The 20,447-nt window shown below is 45.6% G+C and overlaps 1 protein-coding gene across 3 annotated transcripts in view; it reads right to left on the bottom strand.

The window, feature by feature from the left end:
• The window catches only part of PRKAG2 (protein kinase AMP-activated non-catalytic subunit gamma 2), a 224,098-nt gene that overhangs the window by 64,409 nt on the left and 139,242 nt on the right, over nt 1-20,447 (bottom strand). For all 3 annotated transcript variants that reach the window (XM_084260542.1, XM_084260543.1, XM_084260544.1), the window contains one exon: nt 8,238-8,452. In XM_084260542.1, coding sequence (XP_084116668.1) covers nt 8,238-8,452 — 215 coding nt within the window. The remainder of the gene's footprint in view (nt 1-8,237; nt 8,453-20,447) is intronic.

Below are 20,447 nucleotides of genomic sequence, written 5' to 3'. Positions count from 1 at the left end.
AGAGCACCTGAGATCCAGCAACATAAATACATAGCAACTTCAACCCAACTCAGTGCTGTAACCTTCAGGTTACCTTCCTTCAACGCCTTCTGTCATTGCTAGCTAGGTTATGCCTACACTTGGAATCTATTCTGCAAGCACATACTGGCAGCGGTGCTTAGAACAATCCTGTTTAGGCCAATGCTTTCTTACGGTCTTAGAATTTGCCTGGCCTGTTTTGCTAGATCAAGCTCTTGGACAATAAGGTCCTCAGGGCAAGAATCATGTTTATTTTTCTGCTTGAATCATATGTGCTCATATACCACAAAATAGCAATTAGTAACTTTCTGTTCTAAGGTACAAGGAAGAAAACTTTCTATATGCCATGGATGGCCTGGCTTGTGCAAATCTAAGTGAAAAAGTATGACAGATACAAATTTCAGAAGTCTAAGGCATTAACTTTATTGCCGGTGATGTACTGTAACCCTAAACATGCAAAAAGACTAAATGAAACCCTCCCCACTTGTATTCTGCCCTCTCCCCTTCTCTTGCTGCCCTCCTACCTCTGTTACCTTATCTCTTTTATTCTCTGGTTACTTCACCGGTTTACACTTCAGCTTATAAACCCCATATGGTAGGAGCCTTGTCCTTTGTTAAGCATAAAATAAGATTATGCGTACCTTGGGCACCGTACAAACCATTATTGTCTTCCTACAAATGTCTTCCACATGGCCCCACCCTCGGTGCCAGCTGAGAATGCTGTTGTGAACAAGCTCAAAGAGTAAATATTTTGCATTCATTTCACCAGCACAATGGAAACATTTTTCCAAGCTGCTGCCAAGATGGTATCTAGTCCTCTTCTGAGTCAGCAGCCCATGCAGCTGACTTTCAAATGGCCAAACGTGCTTGATTGTAATCTCAAATGAAAAAAAAACCCAGGGACAAGCTGTATTTTTGAAGAGCTGTATTGCTCTCCTCGTGATCAAGCACACAGTGATGCTATAAAATATGAATACTGGGAGCAAGAAGCCATACAGAAGTGAGTAGTGCTTGTGATGCCCCCTTTCTTTGTCCCAACTTCAACAGTTTATTTCATTCGGTCAGAGGAAGAGACTGGTGAATGTGAAGAAGTGAGAAGGGACTATAACTGCTTTATTTAGTCCATCTCTTTTTTGTATCAACCAGAATTTTACATTCTTTAAATCTCTATTGGCCATTTATCTAAAACCAGGATATAGACAAAGCTGGGCTGAAAGAGATGAAGATAAAATGCTCCTGTAAGCATTTTTTGCTTGTTCTTAGCTGTCTTTTCCCTCTAGTCCAACACATCTAGTCCAAGTAGGCGTGGTGCAACATAACAAGTTCAAAACTGTGCATCACTCCTTCGTTCTCATGAACAGACTGTGGTCCATAATCCCTACTGCTTTGTGACTAAACAGCCTAGATGGTAAATTATTTTTGTGTTCCACAATTGCCCAGATAGAGCTGGCAAGAAACTGTCAGCAATCCTAATTAAGCAGCAGCTTTACATAAAATCAGAGTGTATATCAGGCTTCTAACAGCTAACACAGCTTTCTCTTAGGAGAAGTTCTGAACTTCCAGCAGAATAACAGGATGCTTGTTAAATTAGCAAGTCTAAAATTCAGAAACGTACTGTGCCATGAGTAATCAGTTCAGCGGGTAAAACTAGGCTGTCAATCTCAAAGCACCCTCTTATGTCATGTTACTTACTCAAAAGATACCTATTTATATGGACACATGAGGCCAGATCCTGAGGTTTAGCCTTTTTATACCATACATAGTGCAGGACTTAGGGTGATCAAAGTAACTTAGCTTTAAGCCACTAACTCTGTCTTCAAGATGCTGGGGTCATGATTTTGGTACCAATGTGTGCCTTAAAAAAGACTCATAGATGCTCCAGTTTTAATTGCCTTAGCTACTTATAGCCTTATGAGAGCTGTCAAAGCAGCTGGGAATTGATTGGACTCAGCATCCTGAGTTCCACCTAGCCTTTCTCCTCATCCAGGACTAGGAGGAACAGGAATTGTAGGACTTTATGCCATTAAAATAAATTCTCCACTGAGTGAATCCATAGATAGTCGATTAAATTATCTCTGTGGCTGCAGAAAAAGCCACAAGCTGACAGAGACACAAATTTCCTCAGGGCAGAAGAAAAATTGTCATTATGCAATACAATTTCTCTGCATCCTAAGATTGATTGCCATGAATCTGAACACTGCAACCAGAATACAAATACATTAGGAAGCCAGTGCTTCAAGAGGTTGTGACTGGGCATCTTTTATGTTAAACAAAATTAGTAGCTTTAAAAAAAAAAGTCAATTAACCCACAGAAAATGGCTAGTAAGAGGCTTGTTGCATATCTTAAATATTGAAAAGGGATGAAAAATACCAAATGTGACAGAAAAGATGCCAGTTATAGGGAGAAGGTGAAGTGGGAGAACAGAATCTCAGATCATAGGGGTTGGAAGGGACCTCGAGAGATCGAGTCCAACCCCCCCTGCCAAAGCAGGGTCCCTAGAACAGATTGCACAGGGAGACGTCCAGACAGGTCTTGAATATCTCCAGTGAAGGAGACTCCACAACCCCCCTGGGCAGCCTGTCCCAGGGCTCTGTCATCCTCACCATGAAAAAGTTCTTCTCCAGATTGGTGTAGTAATTGTTAATAAAATGGGAGCTGTAGTTAAAAATAAGTGGTGTGGTAGAGCTGAAACTTTCTATTTTTGTGCAGTTCAGTTCCAGGTGAGCTCACTGGTTTGTTCATTCTTGATGTCCCACTGAAACTCACTATAGACTTTCCAACCATATTAAACAATTCTCCTGTGATCCTACATTCAGTTCAGTGGAGCTACTGTGATGGTCTGCCAAAGGAAACTGAAATCAAATCAAGTGTGCTCAAGGCATTTTCCCATGACTACTGCATATCATTCTTAAGTAGTTCTTCAGAAACCTACTACTTTGCTAGGTTTGCAACTAGTTATTTCCATGCCAGCTGCTGGACAAATGTGCACTGTTTTTAAACGAACCACACTTTCATGGGGACAGCAACAGTTCCAGTAGGGAGAAATGGTCAAAGCACAATGGCTTCTAACAGCCCTTAGGGTCTGTGAGAGCACAGAATCACCTCCCAAAAGGAGTGCTGGGAGTAAGGCACCTAAAACTGGCCTGGACACACCACCACTGCAAGAGCTTTCTCCGCCGGTAAATGCCGGGCTGTCTGGCTCTACTCTCTGCGATCAGTTTACTGTGCTGTAAATCAAAGCTGAATCACTGCGCTGCCTCGGCACCCCAACAGACTGCCTTAAACCACACGGGTGCTGAAACAGGGAGTCCTTGGATGCTTACAGACCGGATTCCTTCTTTTCCCAGCCTGTGTTTTGGGGGGGTTGTTGTGTTTTTTTTTTAAGAACGCTTTTCTGTTCTCTTGATCAGATTTAAACCTCTTTAATCAGCCAGCCTGATTATGAAGCTGTAATAGGTGGCATGGCTTTTTGGAGAGCCAAACTGAAGGACCTGCTGCACATACCCTGGTTCCCAGGCCCCTTGCCAGCGGCAGGGTGTGATGTAATAGTCTTTCATACTGAACAAGTTAACAGCCCTGTTTTTGAGTTTACTACATTCTGGCGTGAATAGCTTTGCAGGGGAGTGCTACTGTTTGACAAGCAGGTAGCTACAGAAACAACCTTGTTTCCCTCACTGTATCTAGGATTGGAAGAGAGAGTCCCAGCTGTACTGTGCCTTCCGTCTCTCCTCTTCCGTATGCTGGAGCTGCAGGAACATGTAAAATGTATGCAGCCTGGACTCTTTCAGTTCTTGCCGTGTGCTATACCTGCAGCTTTAACAGGACTTGCTCACACAGGCTTAGAGTAAGTCCCAGACTCCCCTCTGGCTGCAATGCCCTCTTTTTACAAATGTTCTGGGAAATTACTTGGCTCAGAAGTTATTTGGAGAGCAGTGGTTAACTACACAGTCATATGGAAAGGGCTGTTTATAAGCATGTTCTGCCTTTGTCATTTCTTCTGAGCAAAGGAATCCCCAGCCCTGTTTTTTACCAAAAGGGAACTCAAAGGCACCCCCTCAATTTGGAACTGTCATCTTCTATCTCTGGCCTGGACTCTTCTCATGCCAGAAAAGGGGAAACCCCGAAAGGCCAGGAAATGGTGTACCCCAGAAATGCTTGTGTTTGCAGGAGATAGGGAATACTGCTGTTCTTATGGTATCTTGTGCATCAGTGGAAGAAGAAAGGCTGACATGAAAAGGATACAACCACAATAAGCTCAACACACAACATTCCACTTTAAAACACAGGCAAAGCGGAAACACAGCAAACATGTTCGTTACTGAATTTGCAACCCCTCTGCATTCCTTTCACAGTTAGTAATGTCACATTAGAGAAGAGTTATCATTTACCACTTACTGCCTGAAGGTTACACAGTCCAAACAACATGAGGCCAAAGTACAGAGTCATGAACTGTACTGTGAAAAACCAAATTGCTCCTTCCCCATTTAATGTAGCGCGCAGTAATCTTTTGGTATAGCTTTGATCTCTTATCAGCTGAATTTCTCATTATAACCTTCCAACAACCACTAGGAACACCTACACACCCGGAGGAAAGCCTGTAAGAGCTGCTGCAAAGGTGTGCCACAGCCTCGACACATCCAGCTTTGGGCACCTAACAGGAGCTGCCTCGGTTAGGAACGCAGCACCCGGAGTTTGATTTTTTGCAATCAAGGCAAAAGGCTGTTCAGCCCACTGAAAACCTGATTCATCCCCTGCAAATGCCTCTCTGGGGGATAGAGAGACGATGAGAGCTACTACACGCCCAGCTTAAGCCGCTCAGATAGGTTTCTAAAGTTAGGTGGGATAAATCCAGACCTTAGTGATTATCACAGACATCCATTTAGCATGAGGTTAATTGCTTAGGTTTGTGGACGGACTTGAGATGATACTCGCTGAAGGAGGATCTCCCTCTGTCAGCTGTCTCCCACTTCTTCGTCCCCTCGCCAGAACCTAAGGCCAAAAATCACATCAAAATATACACTAAGTGCTGCTAAAACACAAAAGGTTTTGATTACATCCGCTAAGAAATAAATACTTCTGTCTCCCATGCCTCCTCTCTCACTGAACAGATTTAACCATCTGTGCCCCAGCCTCAGACATATAAAAACCAAGTACATAATCAACTTCAAACACCATTAATTAAGATTACTTCCAAGCCTTGATATTGCTCCTTCCTACAGTTACCTGCTGTTCTGAGGGGGGCGGGGGGGGGGTGGGGTTGTGTGTGTTAATAATAACTCTGGGTCTGGGTACAAGGGTACCTCTGACTACTGCAATGGGTATAGCAATCATGAATCATTCATAATAGTTCTAGGATCTTGCACGTTATCATCACTAGTTAAACAATGAAATAAGTAAACAAGATTTAAGTTGACAGAGCTCCATAGATAAGAGCCAACTTCTCATTTCAGATGTCGACATAGAAGCTTCCCTGTCATTAAGCTGATCATCTACAGCATGGCCACTGCGGAACATTTGCCATCTAATTTATAGTGTGTTTTTAAGATAATTGTTATGCCATGAAGTGATGATCCAAGTCAACAAGAAATTGAGTTTGCCTCTTACAGATTTGCTTACGACGAGTGCACTGTAAAGCCATGTGGTTACTGACACACGGCTCCGAATCAATGAAAAGTCTGGAATGCAGTACTCAGATCAAGAACATTGGTCTACTGCCGTCATAGTGATGAAGGACCACTGAGTACATCACTGGCAGGGATCAAAAGATGCAGCAGGCCTGAGTGAACACCCAACAGCTTCATCCCTTCTATAGAACCTTCGCCTTTCTTTCCTCTAACAGCTTCTCCTAGCAGAAGAGCACAGCACATCTCTCTCTCCGGTCTCTGCTGAAAATTAAACACCCAGGGCTTTGTTCTCACACATCCGTAGCTGCTGACATTTGTTCCCAAGTAAAACAAAACCTAATGATTCCCTGGCAGCGCTTCACACTCACTGTGCTCAGACACAAAGGAGTACAGAGGGTACAAACCAAAGATAATCAGATTCTATACATCCTATGCATGTTTTTAATATACATATTTTCTCTATCTTCTGAACAGGAAAGAACTGAGTCTGACAAAGTGAGTTTCCATCCAGACCCTCCTATACATATATACAACTGCTACAGCTGATAAATATTTGCAGAGAATTCTATTTCTTTATTCTGGCATCTCTTACTCAACATCATCTTGTGTGAATCAGTAAATAATTAAAAACAAACCAAACTTTTCAGTCTTTTGGTCAGTGGAAGGTACTAAGAGGATGTTGTTGCCCCATTTCTATTCCAACAGGTACAAAAGACTCCTGAAACCTACCAAGAGTATTTCTGTGCCCTATAAAACCTTTGAGTTTCATGATTTGTGTATCTACTGTTGGCACGGAAAGGCAGTGAGCTGGCTGAAGAAACGATATTGCTGGAGTTCCCTAACTATAAATGTAGCATTTATTTAACATAATACTTTAATTATTTACTTTTGCATAGTAAAAAGCTATGAACAGCAGAACAGAAGCCTGTATTTTGCAGGGAGAGTTTTGGCTTGTTTCATCTAGAAAAACAAAGGTTGGCTACAGGTACAGCAGGATGTCACAAACAATGACTGAAAATGGGCATTCATTATAAGGGCAAATGGTCATAAACTGTCCATGGAAAAAAAATCAGGTTGAAAATCAGAGATCTCCTAACCATTAGGGAAGGGGTCCCCCCAAAATGTGCTTTACTGTCTGTGTGTGAAGGACCCGAAAGCAGTACATGAACACTGATCTGTACCTGAACTACGGCTGCTGCTACTGTGGGGGTACCTAACGCAAACCCCGAAGGTTCTGGGGTTGCCATGTTAATGTCCTCAGATTCTGGAGCAGTTTTCCCATGGGTGAGTGGGAGGAAACTTCCTGCTTTTCAATGTATCTCCAGGAACTGGAATGAAACACAACTTGTAGCCGGTTCAGTGGGGAAACAGACCTCATGAGCCTTTACGTCCTTTACAGTTCTGCACTTCTGGGTACAGGAAATGTGAAAGATTTGACATTCTGAGGAAGGAAAAGAAGAAGAAAAGCTGGGAAAGACAGATGCAGGGTAGTTAACACTGGTGACAGAGCACAGTCCGCTGGTTCCATGAATGGAAAGATAAAGGTACTGCAAAGGAATTAACATGAGAAAGAAAGAAGAAGCGAAAAGGCAGTGGAGCAGGAACAGAGAAGAGCAGCGATGCCTCTGAGGCTCGGGCAGGCCGAGGCGTGGGGAGGAGGCACAGTGGCATGCAGCGCGGATGTTGTGGTGCAGAGTATCAGAGGCTGGAATTCATGAATTCCCAGGACCGCTGAGTTCATGCATTCCCAGGAGCTGAAGAAACCGCTCTTACAAAGTCACTTCCACTGCGTGGGGGCTGGATAAACACCCCGGCAGTGCCACCCTCTTCCTCCTTCCAGGAGGCTGCTAGCAACCAGTGCCACCAGTCGCCAGCTGTCCCAGTCACCTCAGACTCCAGGGGCAGCAGGAACTCAGAACCCTGCAGCTCACACTGCCGTGTTCTTTTTGATATGCTCACCTTGGCTGCAAGCTCTTCCTAAGGGAGATAAGACAGTCCTAAAGGAAAGCCAAGCCTTCTCTAAAGTGGTATCTCAGCACTGTAAGCTGGGATCTGTAGCCAAACTCACTTGACAATAGTGCACAAATTAGTTGTTTCATAGAATCACAGACTATTCTGAGTTGGAAAGAACCCATCAAGTCCAAATCCTGGCTCCACACAGGGCCAGCCAAGTCAGATCATGGGAATGAGTGCATCATCCAGACGCTTCTTGCCCTCAGCCCAGCTCAGTGCTGTGACCCCTTCCCTGGGGAGCCTGTCTCAGTGTCCGACCCCCCTCTAAGTACAGAACCTCTTCCTAACATCCAACCTAAACCTCTCCTGGTACAGCTTCATGCCATTCCTTCAGGTTCTATCACTGGTGGGTAATGTGTAAATCAGAAGGGGAGCTGCCACCTTTGGGATCCTCATGCCTTGGCAGCTGAACATGGGGAGATGCCGAGGTAAGTCAAAAGTAAAAGGCACACAAAATTGTTCTCATTCTGTTCCACAGTAGGGACACACACACACTTCAGCCCATTGGCTGTAATACAAGGAGCAGTTACACACAACCCTGAACGTTTCCCAGTGGAAAACTGGATACGTGCTTTACTTACTGGTTTTGAGGTAGCACAGGGAGCTGGTGTCATGATAGGGGGCTTGGCTGCAGTTTGAGATGGAGGCAAAGAAAATCTCTGCCCTGTGTCTGGAGGTGAAGAACAGTGAATCCGTGTTTCTAGTCTCTCAGGCTCATGCTTATAGGATTCCAGAGGAAACACGGGCTGCTTGGTCACTTGTGTTGGCGTAGATGGAGAAGAGGAGAGGCCAGAGGCTGTGAACAAGAAGAAACCAAAGATCAGTTGAGAAGAAAAGCAGACAGAAATCTCAGCTTTACAGCACAACCTGTAGTCTGTCATCACATTTCCCCAGCCCAGAAGGATGTGTCTCACCTCCTTGTTTGTGAAAGGGAATTGTTCTGCCTTGCCATTAACACTCTCAATAATTTGACTGGTTGAACTGTACGATCCATTTACAGGGAGGCACAGTGGCAAGATGAGAGTGCTGGAGGTTTGTGGGGAGTCAACCTCCTCCTGATTGCCTATTCCTAAAATGATCCTCAGCACTGGTATTATTTTATCGCTATAATTTTACTACTCTCATGAGTCTCAGGATTACCTCTATCTCACAGCAAATGGCTCAAGAGCTTTAATTGTTGCTTTTCTTCTTTTCCATTACTTTAACAGTATCTCAGCCAGCAGTGAGAATGAAATCAGGAGAAGAGGTGAAAAACAACAGGGCGCATTTCCCATGAGCCCCACTCTGCTTTCTCGAAGGCTCTTGGCAATGCCTTTATACAAACTAGAATACTCTTTGGCAGCCTTTGAGAAGACAGTTTATTCATATCTTTTACTGAGCAACACTATCAGCAGCAGATCCCTTCTCTTGTGAGCATCCTGTTTTCATTTGACACATGTATCTACTCCAGCTGTATTTTAGGTTAAGTTCTTCGGGCAGTTCTGAATTGTGACCAAACAGATCATTTAAGCTTTATTTATTATGTATTTAAGAGCCAGATGACATCCACATCCAATCGGAAGATTCCAGTTACACCATCTGTGTTTCTTGTTATATCTATACATACGTCAGCGAACAAAGGGTGGTTCTCTTATGCCGGCATAAATCAGGGCAGACTTAAATGCATAAAACCTGTGCAGCTGAACAAAGCTACGTGTTTTGAAGTGGGCTACGTGCTCTCTGGATTTAGTTCACTTCTTGTACTTCCAGAGAGTTGTGGAGTTGGTCAGTGAGTCCAGAAGGGACTCGAGACCATCGGAAGGGAGCAGATAGATAACATATAATCAGCGTACAATCCCAAGCTATGCAAACAGGGCTTTGAGAATGTGATAATCCATCTTCATGGTTAAGTCCAGCTCATCCTCTCGATGTGAGCGTGCAAGGCTCCACAAGAGATTTTTTCCCATTGCATTGGTGAACACACAACCTCTGCTGCTCCTTCCTTTCACCCAGGGTACAATGCATTACTACAACTCATACTCATGACCTCTCAGTGTTAGCGTTTTCAGAGAAACCTTTGTGTTGATGGAAAGTAAGAATAAAACTCAGTAGTAACTAGGATGCCAGACTCAGAAGACTAGAAATCCAACAGCTCTGGGAGGGATCTACCAATCCAACAGCTCTGGGAGGGATCTACCAAAGAAACTATGACTCCTGACATAGCTGTGAAGAGTTGCCATTTCTTATGATTAAAGGAAGCAATGAGGAATTTCAGTGACTATTTTTTAGCCATCGTTCTTCACTGGGAACAACCTTTCTTGATGGCTGTTACATATGAGCAGACTTAACTTTTAAAGAATAGAATCACTCCTAAAGAAACTGGCAAAATCATTGGGCTCTGATATGTTTCCACTGTTGTGGGTTTAGTGGTGCAGCGTAATGCATTTATTTCTTTCAGAGAAAATCCTAACTCTCAGCTGGACTCAAACAGGATGCCCTACTCAGTCCCTCTCTTCAGCCCTTCTCCAAAACTACAGCTGCCCTCCAAGGACTTCCATTTCACTTCATAGAGACCAGGAACTCTGCCAACCATGCAGTGATAAAGTGAGAGCCAGTGGAGACTGGGTGTTGTAGGCTAACATGACATGCCACGGGGTGAGGCAAGAATAACAACCCTGGTGTATTAATTGTCCTCGACTTCTGCTGGTTTCAGTGGCACTGGAGAGCGTTCCATGTCCTGAAGGATTGACAGGACACCTAACTTGCCTGCTCAGTTTTTGCTTACAGACAAATTTAGACAAATGGTTCTGGGGGAGATGCTCTTCTGTGTTTTTATGGAGGCACAAATGTTTCCTGAGCACTCAGGTTGGGGTTTGAGGTGGATGGCAGCTGAAATTGATGCAAATGTAAAACCACTAAGAGGGAGAAAAACACCATTAGATCTTAAAGCCTTGCTGCTGGGATGCATTCATTGTGCACTAATGTATTCGGCAAGTCTACAAAACCCATTTCCAGTATGAGCAAGCTCTGCCAAAAAAGCTATTATCAGACATAAGGAAACCACATATCCAGTGGACCTAACCAGGTTGCCCTACCAAGTTTAGAGGACATCTAAGGACACAGGAAGATGTGATCAAAGAAGACCAAGGAAGTAACTTCTCTTATGCTCTATGAAACTATCACCCCTCGGTGGAGCTGGGTAACAGCCCTGCCAGAAGAGAAAGAGTGGCTTCCATTTCCTAAGAACATCACCAGTGGTGAGTCTCCTCTTGGAGAGGCCAGCCTTGGACACTTGGCAGGAGGTTTTATGGATGACGAGTGCCTGTGACTCCAGCAACTTTACTGAGAGCACTCTGAGCCTTAGAACTGTCTGTTCCAATTAGGCCCTGAATACTTAACGCGCTCGACGTGAGGCACATCCTAATACATCCGAGATTCAATTCTTCTGTGACTCAGTTTCCGCATCGAGGTGGAGGGAAAAGTGTAATTATTTTGCAGATAATTTATTGAAATGATGTAATTAAGTTTTCAGCCTTGGTATTTAAAAGCCCACCTCATAGCATTCCCGTGGTATCTCTGTTATTTACATGGCGCAATGCTGCGCCTGAAGGAATAATCCCACAGGAAATGTTAAATATTTTTAAGATTATCAAAACAAAAGACTTTTGGCTGCTCTGATACAGCTCAATGTTCTAAAAGCTACAAAGGAATTTATGAAAGCTCACAACATAAAAGAAGGAAAATCTGTGATCTATCCCAAACCAAAATCTGTTCAGGAGTAACAGAAATCTGTGTTTGCTTTAATCCTATTTGACTGCCATCTAAACAGGCAGCATCGGTGTAAATATGTAGTTGTACAAATATATATAAACATATGTGTGCAGAGTATCTACCTTGTTCTACTACAAAAGAAGTCCATTGAAGAGACAAGATCTACATATGTCCATCCTGATGGCAGAAGACCACTCGTTTTGGAAGAGAAGGGTCCATGTGAACTGCATGAGTCCAACAAGGCCAAGTACAGGGCCCTGCACGGTGGTCGGCACAATCCCAAGCACAACTACAGGCTGGGTGGAGAATGGTTTGAGAGCAGCCCTGAGTAGGATGACTTGGGGGTGCTGATTGATGACATGTTCAACGTGACCCAGCAGTGTGCACTGGCAGCTGAGGTGGCCAACCATGTCCTGGGCTACATCGAGAACAGCGTGGCCATCAGGTCAAGGGAAGGAATTCTGCCTCTCTGCTCTGGTGAGACCCCACCTGCAGTGCTGTGTCCAGCTCTGGGGTCCCCAGTACAGGAAAGACATAGAGCTGTTGGAGCTCTTCTCTGGGCTGAACAGGCCCAACTCTCTCAGCCTATCTTCACAGGAGAGGTGCTCCAGCCCTTTCATCATTTTTGTGGCTCTCCTCTGGATGCACTCCAACAGGTCCATGTCCTTCTCATGTTGAGGGCTCCAAAGCTGGACACAATATTCCAGGTGAGGTCTCACCAGAGCACAGCAGAGGGGAAGAATCCCCTCTCTCAATTTGCTGGCCATAATTCTTTCGATGCAGACCAGGACGTGGTTGGCCTTCTGGGCTGCAGATGCGCATTGGTGGCTCATGTCCAGCTTTTCATCCATGAGTACCCCCTCAAAATAGCTCTTCTTTTTTTCTAACACAAGATTTTGTCCTGTGCTTTCGACTGATTGTCCCCATCCAGTTTTCAAACAGTCCAAGAGTTTTGCTTTGTTCTGATTCATCCTGACATTTCCTTTCTGGTGGCAAAACAAGAGCCAAAAACTGAGGATAACTTTGTGGTCTCCGTATTGATGAATCATAAGTCCTAACGTTTGCATAACTGAATATGTATGTCAATAAGAACACTCAAATATAAATACCTGGTGCAAAATCACCTTAATGTAAAGAAACAGCTTGTGTACTGCAGCATTTCTTGACTCAGAATATGTGTGCGAGACCCTAACAGAACTAAGTAACAACTCTTCATCCTGAGCGAAACAGGGCCATCTCCAGTGGCCTTCTCCCTGTGCCAGTGCCACCTCCCGTAGCATTCAGCAATGGCCCTGCTACTGTTCTGCACCAATTCAAGCCACCAATTCAAGCTGGGACCCAGCTGCACATCACAGGTTGGATACCACAGCCCTGAGAAAGTCACTGCAGAGCCCACAACTTTGGCCTGAGTTAGTGTGGAACGCTAACGGGCACTTCGCTGGTCACAAGCATACACAAATAATGTCACCACTTCCACTTGTTTCTCTAGGTGTTTGCAACTGTTTCTTTTAAATAAAGCCCTTATCTCTCACAGCATTAAATTCTCCACCCCTTTGGGTGTTCTGATCCAAACCAGCCTTCCACTGACACGGCACAGGATGGAAAAAAGCACTACACTGTTGCTCATGTACTCCCCAGGGAAGAAGGGTGGCCACCCTCCTAAATTTCCTACGTTCCCCATATGACACCCACAATTAGTTCTGTCACCTACATTTCAGGCCTGACCTGGCAGGATGCATCTGCTGGATGCTCACAGCCCCGTGAATCCTGCCAAGGCCTCCCTTTTATATCAGCCCCTTTCCAGAGAGAAAAACATGAACTGGGGAGCCACTTGCCCACAAAGAGTACTGCTAGCGATTGTAGGGACACGCTGCAGTACAAAAGGCTGGCTTTGGGATGTTTGGAAAGGACTCTCACTCCCCTTTGGAGGGCCCAAAGGGTATGGCCAGCAGCCTGCTCTCAAACCTGACGTCTGGTTTTGTGTGCTGAAAATGAACTGGTGAGAGTTACTGGCCAGGAAAAATAAATCACTTTTGCAGTTTACCTCTTTGAGGAATACAGCTTCAGCCTTCTCATGTCTGCATCACCAAGCACACGATGCCAACATGCAATAGCTGGTGCTAAAATAGCTTTCCCAACTTATCCACAGAGACCATGGACCAGCTAGACTGAAACTTCCCAGGAAAAAAAAAAAAACAACCCAAAACAAAAGGAATTTCCATTTGCTGTGGCTCCACGTGACACTTTTTGTCTGATTGCTTCCCAGGACAGCGCTGTCCTTTCATTTCTATTCTTCAGCCAGCAGTCAAATAGAGAAGCAGCAGGCTGTGGCTGCTGAATTTTAAGCAGTTAGCAGGACAAGTGAAGCTGAGCTGAGCCGGCTGTTCATTAAGCCCATTCACTCTTCAGGCACAACACCGTGTTAATTGTGACACATACGCCAGTGGACGCACAGCACGTAAAATGAGGTTTAACGCCACTTCATGATGGTAAAGCTACCAACCCCTAAGCTGGTAAATGGTTACTGGCTCTTTTTATTCAAACAATACCAGTGATACTGACACTCAATGTTGGAAACTACCTGTTAGATAAAAAAGAACTCAATAAAATTAAGCCTGAAGAGTAATCTTTGTACTGACAAAATACGATAGATGCTGCCCGGCAAAATCCCCACAGATCTGTCTATCATTTTTGCTTACACAGCGATTCAGGATGCCTCCCACCCCAGAAGAACTATGGTTTCTGCTCTTGAACCATACAGTCTGGGTCTGTGACCAACAGTGCAGCACTCATACAATGGCCAGGCCTTCCTGGCTGTCACCTGAGCTGCCCAGTTCCACCTCTGCAGCATCCATCCCAACTGTGATAGTAAACACACCTGCTTCCATCTCACTGCAACAGCTCCAGGGCTTCTCATATAGCTGGTATGCTCCAATGGGAAGGTCTCTTGTGCCCCAAAACATTTTTATACTGTTTCAAACATGGCAATGGCAACCACACCTTAAGTGCTCTCAGCCACGGAAATACCTGAGCCTGGAAATACCTGAGTCTGGAAATACCTGCACCCGGAAATACCTGAACCTGAAAGCTCAGACTCTTGCTTTAGAAACTCTTTCACTTTGTAAAACCTTCGACAAAGCCCTGTCAGCTCCCCACAGCCATTCCCCTCTGCTTCTGGTCTATGTACATGCCTAAACAACACAGATTATATCTATGGAACCTGCAGTGTAACACCTTCTCGTTGTAACACTGAGAAAAACAGGGACATGAAGAGTTTAATTAGTAAAGTTTGGAGAATTGTTCTTCTTTCTGAAGTTCTCAAGGCCCCTTTATGAGGAAAGGCTGAAACACTGCCCCAACACCACATCCTTCAAAGGGTTTGGTGCAGATTTCTCCTGCACTGCTGATTGCACCAAGGATCTTCCACCTTGTCCAGCATTGTATGTTGGTCGTCTTACTCTTGTTGAATGGGCTTGGCAAATCTGGAGGGGCTCGAGAGGTTATGTCAGCAGGGGCTGCAGAACATAGCTGAAATAGAGTTTCATTTCCTTCAAGCAGCTTTACAAACACCCACTGCAAGCAGCTACAACTCCAGTCTCAGATAAAAGGGGAGTCTGCAGGCCTCAGGGGGTTGGTCTTGGCTTCTTTGTGTTGTTTTGCCTTTTCAGAGTGCACTGTGAGGCTCTGGAGATGTTCATTACCAAAGCAGCCATACCTCTGCCCTATCAGGCTGGACCATTGGACAGCATCCCAGCCACGGGGGATCCCCTGCTCCCACTGCCTAAGCACTCTGGCAGCTGGTTTGTACCCTCTACTTTCCCCACACTTAACAACTTTTGGAGACTGAAAGCTCCACAGGGAGCTGGTGTTTCCACACATAGATTTTAAGTCATCCTCATCAGTAGATGAGTTTCATCACTTTTGGTTTTGCATTGCCTGCTTCCAACACACTTATTCCTTTATTCAGCAGACAAATTTCTACCAGAGTACATGAGCTGACTGGGGGGCTCGATTGTCAGGGAAGAGGTGGCTGTCAAGGGCCATGAACTTGGGCTCTTAGGGCTACAGGCAAGGTGCAGAAAGCAGTATATAGGTTCCAGAGACGTATACAATTATGAATTTGTTGCTTTTACAGCAACAAATAGATGGGATCCAAACACAGCAAGCAGGGACCAGAAGTAAAACATCCTTCCCAATAGGCTTTTTCTAGTTCTCGTTGGCAGGAAAGCTCCAGCCTGGCTTCTAACTCCCAATTTTCTGCCAACCCGTTGCCTTTGTCTTGCAGATACTGGAGAGAATACCGTGGGGAAATAATTCATCGCAAAGAACCAGAGATCAGTCAGGAGCTTGATGGCAAAGAATGGCTTTGTGTGTTGTTTTGTTTCTTTGGGACAGCCAAATGCACATTCCACTGCTGTTTGTCAGCCTGACAGGTGATAAATGAAGAAGTCCTGGTAATGGTTGAGGTAGTCACTAAGTGCTTGTGCCAGGTATGTGCAATTAGCTCCGCACAGCAATTATGTTGAGACACTCAGCACCAAGACTTTACTAGACACCATATAGCACTGCCAGAAGCACAGGCAGCATGCACCTTGCCAGCACAAGTGCCACTGGCAGGAGCAAAGTGCTACCAGTGATCCTCAGCAGGTAACAGCGTCCTGCAGGACCACAGGAAGCAGAAGGAGTAGCTTCAGCACGTATCTCTAGAAGTGCAGGTGAGCAAAGGATGCATCCATCACACACGGAGCACGGGATCAAGCTGCTTGCCGACACCAGTCTTTCACTTTCTGAATCACCTGGCTAACTCTCCAATCCTGCCACCGACAGCAGAGCAAGAGGAGTTTGAGTGCCACCTTCAAACAGCTCCTGCTGCACACAAACCCAGGACTGCTGGTAATGGGACATGATGTTCTGCACCTGCTGCCTGGGGGTAACTGCTGGGTTATGACCAAAGCGAACTGCACGGTACGATGATACCAATCTAAAAAGTCACCGAGATGAAAATCAATCACTCCTCTTCATTCAAACTGGGCTGCAGAGACACATGACATCTGTGCAAACCTCAAGTTTCCTTTTCTGATCCAAGCCAGATGACTAATGAGCGTAAGCCAATCCATGCAAATGAGCCACGTGCAACAGTTGGCCCGTATCACCATCCTGATAACCGCCGAGAGAACAGTCCGCTCTGACTTCCCAGCCCCTATCAGCACGTTAGCCAGGCACAGCACTGCATCACATGGCCGAGATTCACATGGCCACTAGTACTGTGTGCTGGTTACAGCCGGCTGCCGTGAGAAACAATGCCTACAGCAGGGCTGCTTTATTCACTTCATACACCACCTGGCATGTAAACCTTGATGGGTACGTTGTGTTCAGAGTCTTTCATGAAATAACTTCTGGTTTCTGCTTTAGCAAAGGCAGCTGGCCACTAAAGCTAACATTTACCAGCTCTACATATTCACCTCAGTTGTCCTATCTAGGTTTTCTTAGCTGCTTTGAGCCCAGCTAAGCTGACTGCTCCCCTGCCATTGCAGAAAGCTGCAACCTGCCTGCCTCCAGGGATGCTTCGGTGACCAGCGCTGCCTGACTCTCTCCATCACCCTGTCCTCTGCTAGAGGCTGTGATGACTGCTTTCTGCCCCAGCAACCTCTTCTTCATTTTGCACAGCAAAGCTTCCAAATCGTAGTTACCATCATCATCATCATCACTCAGGTTTTGCTTCTGGTAGTGCCCACTGTGTGCAACATCCTTCCATGACATAGAAGATAACACAGGCCCTGACCTGGAGTGTTTGCGTTTTGATGGGCAAAGGAAAAGAGGAGGAGAAATAAGGAGGGAAGGTGGGAGGAGGAACGTTGTACACACATCTAAAGGCGAGTTTGGGAGTAATTAATCTGATGCTTAATAATTTCACACGTGTGGATTTCATACTTAATCACTGCACCTTGAAAGGCAGCTGCTGGGGGGGCTACAGATCGGGGTAATGTATTGCTTTGATTTATGAGATGCCCACCTAGATGATGAGGGAATGGAGGCAAAGCTTTTCTTAGCTTGCTTGCTCCAAATCCATGTCGTAGCCACACCTTGTTTCTGTAGCACACTAAAGCAGAGGAACACCCTGTAGAAGCTGAAAAGAGTCAACTCCAAGTATTTTACAAATACATCATTATAGGTCCAAGATAACGAAAGGAAGAGTCCAAACCCGAGCCTGCAGACCCTGGCTGATATCACCATGGGTGGTTTCACCTGGGTAGCACATCTCTGCATAACCAAGAGACAGGACAGGAATGCACGTAACAACCACTGTGACATCCACCAACAGCATCTGCACGAAAGCTGCAGGGCTGGGGCCAGGGGAGCGCAGACTGTAGTGCTGCCCACGGCTGTGTCTGGACCATGCCTCTTCCTTAGGTTGGGAATAGCAGGTCATTGGGCTGTCAGGGCAGAGCCTTCAGGACATGGGTGCTGGGACCTGCTCTCTATTTATATTGTGGTTTTGACCCAGCTGAGAGCCAGGCACCACGCAGCCACTTGTTCTTTAAGAGGGATTGGGGGGTGAAATTGAGGGAGGGGTAAAGCGAGGGAGAAAAAACCCAAGAAACCAAAACCTCACGGGTTGGGATAAGGTCAGATTACTGGGATAGCAGAAAGATAGAGATAATAACAATAACAGGACTTTATAGCAAAATATATGGAACTGGTGATACATGATGCAGTGCCTCACTGAACCACACAACTCAGGCTGTACAGCTCAGAGTCATCCCAAAACTGACTGTCCCCAAAACCACATGTCCTGGAGCTGCCTGCTCCTCCCCCCGCCCCGCAGGCCCCCTTTATGCTGAGCATGACGTAATTGGCATGGAATACCCCCTTTAGCCAGTTTGGGTCACCTGTCCTGGCTGTATCCCCTCCCATCTCATTAGGGGTGAAATATGAACAACTGAAAAGTCCTTGATTGCTTGGCAACAACTAGAAACATCAGGGTGTCATCAGCACTGCTCTCATCCTGACTCCCGAAGATGGCATTCCACCTGCTGCTAGGAAGGAATTAACCCTACCCTAGCTGAAACCAGGACAATATAATCCTTGGGTGCTGGGATCTGCTCTCTGTTTAATTCCTCAGCCTGTACTGGCCTCGCTTCCCCAGCCTCACGATGAAGGAAATAGCTCTGGAGGTGCTGGTGCCACCCTCAGCTGCAGCCTGCCTGCCAGTCTCCCGGCACAGGCCACTTCTGGGCATTTCCTGCAGCGCTCACAAGGGCACCGAGCTGAGAGTAAGTAAATATTTGCAAGTACTCCAGACCCTCAGGAAAGCTGTGGCTACAGAATGAAGCCATAATTTACAATTTATTTGCTTCTTAAAATCATGTTTTTCAAACCCTCCGTTCTCCTCTCATTGAAAGAACACAGCATCTCCCTCATTCCAGCTCTTTTCACAATTCAACCAGAGTCCAAGCGCTGCTCCAGCCTGTGGCATTTGCCTCTCCCCACTGTGCCCGACTCAAGACTTTTGCCTCATCGTAATTGTCATCTTGCTAACCTGGGAATTAATTGTTTTGGGCACATATGGCAGAGCAGAGACGGTGCAGTGCTCCCTAGCACATCTGCTGAAGACTTCTGAAGAAATATCTAATCATAGAATCACAGAATCATAGAAGGTCTGGGCTGGAGGGGACCCCCAAGGATCACAGAGTTCCAACCCCCTGCCACAGGCAGGGCCACCAACCTCCAGGCCTGGAGCTACACAAGGTTGCCCAGGGCCCCATCCAACCTGGCCTTGAACACCTCCAGGGACGGGGCATCCACCACCTCCCTGGGCAGCCCATTCCAGCACCTCACCCCTCTCTCTGTAAAGGACTTCCCCCTAATATCTCATCTAAACCTTCCCTCCTTCAGCTTCAATCCATTCCCCCTTATCCTGCCATTGTCTGCCCTTTTTAAAAGTTGATTTCCCTCCTGTTTCTCTGCTCCCTTCAGGTACTGGAAGGCTGCAATGAGGTCCCCCACAGCCTTCTCTTCTCTAGGCTGAACAAGCCCAGATGACTTCATGGCTCTTGTTTGATTGCAAAGAAATTGCTGCGGGCCTGGTGCTGCTCCTTATGGCACTTGGTAGTGTTTTCTTCACTTGCCCTGGCACATGCTTTTGGCTGAACATTAGTGCAGCAGGAAAGGGGCCAGGAAGGAAGCAGAACCGCTCTGTACACTGGCACTGCTGGTTTGCACCACTTGAAGTGTGCGGAAAGCTACAGCCCAACAATTCCTGTAATGACTGCTGTGAATAGAGCACGGGGCAAGGGGGGGAAAAGGGGAGAAAGCAGCTGCACAGCCACTTACCAAAACCACAACCATACCAAAAGAGTCAAAAAATGCCCTGAATTGGGATGCACTTATCTGCCGCTGGCCAGTCCATGCTTCCAATACATAAGGAATCAGCTACCATCTTCTTCTCCCACCACAGGAGCTGGGTAAGCTTAAAATCAAAGGAAGCCCTGTCCTCTTGCTGTAATACTCCACTCTTACTGATAAATACTATCGTGATACCCTGCAATGATGTGAGGCTGAAGAGCAGCGATATCACATCTGTACCTCAGCACTTCAGAATGGGGCCAGGAGGTACCCCAAGAGGATATATATATATATATGTATATATATATATCTTTTGGTATATATATATATATATATATACCAAAAGATACATCAACAAAGGTTTATATGCCGGTGTGGCCACCACTGTGAAAGTCAAGCTTTGCAGGCATACTACATGCTCAACAGAACCATGAGCACTTAGGCCCACCCTACTTACAGAAAGTAGGGACTCATTTCTGCCTATTAACCCTGCGTTATTTAACGATCCTATCATTTTGGAGGTCCTCTTGAACTCCATCATCTTATTATTTTTACCTACTCAAGAGTAAAATTCAAACTCATGGGAGGGACTAAACTTCAGTGATGTCTGTTGTGTTGGATCAACCAACACCTGTTCAGATTTTATCTCTATTGCCAAGTGTTTATATTGACCACACACATTTCTGGTATTTCTG

This window comes from Gallinula chloropus (genome assembly GCF_964237585.1).
Source record: "Gallinula chloropus genome assembly, chromosome: 2".
NCBI lineage: Eukaryota > Metazoa > Chordata > Aves > Gruiformes > Rallidae > Gallinula > Gallinula chloropus.
The sequence above is the reverse complement of the archived record's forward strand: the minus strand, read 5'-3'. Positions and strand labels throughout refer to the sequence as shown.